Raw genomic sequence first — 2994 nt, 5'->3', positions numbered from 1 at the left:
ACAACGATATCACTAATGCCATATGCTTCAATTGTAATGCTGTGCGCCACACAATACTCGAAACCCAGGTCATTACGTGAATACCCCTCTCCTAAAAATCCTTAAACAACCCTGCCATTATATATGTATGATATATATCATATATGCTTACTCAACATCATGCTCCAGCTTACAACATCTCTGCATCCTAAACCGCAGGATTCACACCTAATAACACATAGCCATTTACCCCCAAAATTCATATCTTGCTCAATCTATATTCACTATGGTCCCCGATGCTAGAAACTTCTTGCTTATATGCTATAAGCAAAAGTGAATCACAATATTAAGAAATAATAAAAATTAGCAGACTGTCCCACAATATTTACAATCCATTTAAAATATAGGTACCCATACCCAATCGTTCCTATATATGCTATTGATATGTAAAAACAAGAAACACTGTTTACTCATTTACTGTACTAACATGCCTATTATATGTCATAACAACATGTTCCTAACTAAATATACCCTGCTGTATTCAGCGTCACATTTTTCCCAAAATAACTAATCATCTGTGCTTGCCATTATTGCGTTGCCAGTCTTCTATAGTATCCAACTATACACCTGTGCATAACTATATATCATACGATTATCTACTGTGCCTTCATTATGGCGTGACTGAAAGAATCCTTATATCGTTCAGGTACGCCCTAGTATCTTAGGGTGCTTACACATCGAGCGTATCTATATCCTGTGCTCCCTGACACGTTATGTGGAGGATTCCCAGTGTATATATGCTGCCACAGAAATCCCCCACAGTCCTTCTCTCGGACCGTGTACGCGACTTGTCTTTACAGAGACATAACTTTAGCCGCGTATGCAAACCTCTTTCCCATGCGTTAAACGTGACGCTTGACGCGAATACGTTTGCGTAGAGACTTCTTCGCCCTTTATCACACGCGTGCCACGGCTATCTATCTTAACCCGTGTAACGCTCTCTATACCTGATGCACCCTATAACGCATCTATTGTGGCACAAACCTTCCGCGCTCCACTTACATAAATGTGCAACAGGCAATATCGTCAGTATACTTAGCAGTCGGGCGACAGTAAACAGCGTTAGCACAGCGAAATTTATACTAGGAATAATGCATCACTTACCACGACATATCTTCCTCTTCTTTCTTCTAGCTTCTTATCTCGGCTTCTGCGGCTTTCACGGCATCTGTCTATTTCGGCGTCTCGGCATTGCCTTCTTTCCTTCCGTCTCTCCCTCTCTCTCTCTCTCTCTCTTCCTTCGTCTCTCTTGCTCTCTCGTCCGCTCTTCGTTTCTCTATCTCCAGTCTTCTTGCCAGCGGTGTACCCAGCGACTCCTCCGGTGTCTTCTTCCTTCTCCATCTTCCTTGCGTAGTATCTTCCGTGGTTCCGTGGCTCGTGAATCGTTTGTAGTGGTAGTATCCTGCGTTATGTCCACAAACCCGGTTCGAACTGTCCACGGCATCAAAAATGTAACGAGGATGTGACGTTACCCGGTTCAAAATAGATTTGTTGTAGCGATGAATAAGGAAAACTCCAAAGTCCAAGCAGTTGTGTTTTGCAAATAGTATTATTGTTTCTCAACCCACATGCGTGCGCACATAGGCACGCGTCCACGTGACTCCGCACACTCGTTCTCCCCTTTCCACCAAGAACCTTCCATTTATACATTTGTAGCTAACACAGAAATCAGTCGCGCGCGCGCACGTACAACCACACCTGCTACTCACATGCACAACAACTGACACTCAACCGTTTCTCATCTCCATCATCCATACTACATCAAACGTGCTGCCGCCGACTAACCCATTTATTATGCAACCACTGTCACGACATTTCCAATCACTCAACTACTATTTGTAACATCTGCAAACCACGCTTTACATTACTTTTCTGTGATTGCAGTCATTAAGTAATGTGGCAGGCAACTGCACAGGCACTGCACAGGCACAGGCACTGCACTTCACATAAATCGAAACTGACAATGCTCTGACAATCGTTATACCGTGATTGTTATATATACGTATATATTTTGTGTGGTCCTTTTTTCAGGATATGGATGCTTTGGTCTATTTCTTGGAATTACAGCTGGAAGTCTGTACCTGTATGTTTTAAATTACAAAAGAATTATGTAAGTTTTGAAGTTTAATATTTTTAATGCAATATGGCATATTTACTGAATGTACGAAGGATATAATAGGTGGGATGTAACATGATTTGTAATTGAAAATTAAATAGAAATTAAATTGAAATTACTATGATATAAAATTGAAATAATAGTAAAATAAAATTGAAATTACTATGATATAAAATTGAAATAATAGTAAAATAAAATTGAAATAGCTGTAGAATTAAATTGTTTGATGTTTGATCCAATACAGAAATAAGTAAGTGTGTATTGTGTTTGTATATTTTTGTAGGCGTGAAAGGTTGGAAAACAATGACTCAAGAGTTGCACTTCAGCCCTTCATCCTTGCTGAGCGCAACCGGATGTAAGCAATGACCCTAACCATCATAAATCTACATACTTAACATTTTAGCAACATGTTCAGTAGCTGGCTTTTGGTACTCTACACAGGTTGTAGCAAAAATAGTATATCGCTACCTAAAATTTACTCCCAACAATGTAAATAAGTAAAAACTCACCAGCAAAATCCTCATTATAAGTACCTATTTAAACTATTTTGGTAATAATAATAATAATTGTAATAGTTATAATAATACCAATTTTAATAGGTATACCAACAGTAATAATAATAGTAGTAATAGTAATTATAATACTATTTAGTCATTGCAATATTGGGGCAGTCGTACAGTAGTCCAGGTCATCTCTGCTCTGCTCTCTCTCTCTCTCTCGCTCTCTCTCTCTCGCTCTCTATCTCTCTCTCTATCTCTCTTTCTCTCTCTCTCTCTCTCTCTCTCTCTCTCTCTCTCTCTCTCTCTCTCTCTCTCTCTCTCTCTCTCTCTCTCTCTCTC

At 39.5% G+C, this 2994-nt stretch overlaps 1 protein-coding gene across 1 annotated transcript in view; it reads left to right on the top strand.

Annotated features, from left to right (window-relative positions):
- The first annotated feature begins 2046 nt into the window (after window positions 1-2046).
- LOC106809328 (NADH dehydrogenase [ubiquinone] 1 alpha subcomplex subunit 13-like) overlaps window positions 2047-2994 on the top strand; it is an 11164-nt gene continuing 10216 nt past the window's right edge. The window contains exons 1-2 of the mRNA XM_014812371.1: window positions 2047-2149; window positions 2439-2510. Of these exons, the coding sequence (XP_014667857.1) occupies window positions 2148-2149; window positions 2439-2510 (74 nt within the window). The 5' untranslated portion in view covers window positions 2047-2147. The remainder of the gene's footprint in view (window positions 2150-2438; window positions 2511-2994) is intronic.

The sequence above is a fragment of the Priapulus caudatus genome, unplaced genomic scaffold, assembly GCF_000485595.1.
Source record: "Priapulus caudatus unplaced genomic scaffold, Priapulus_caudatus-5.0.1 Scaffold345, whole genome shotgun sequence".
In the NCBI taxonomy this organism is placed as follows: domain Eukaryota; kingdom Metazoa; phylum Priapulida; class Priapulimorpha; order Priapulimorphida; family Priapulidae; genus Priapulus; species Priapulus caudatus.
The sequence above is the reverse complement of the archived record's forward strand: the minus strand, read 5'-3'. Positions and strand labels throughout refer to the sequence as shown.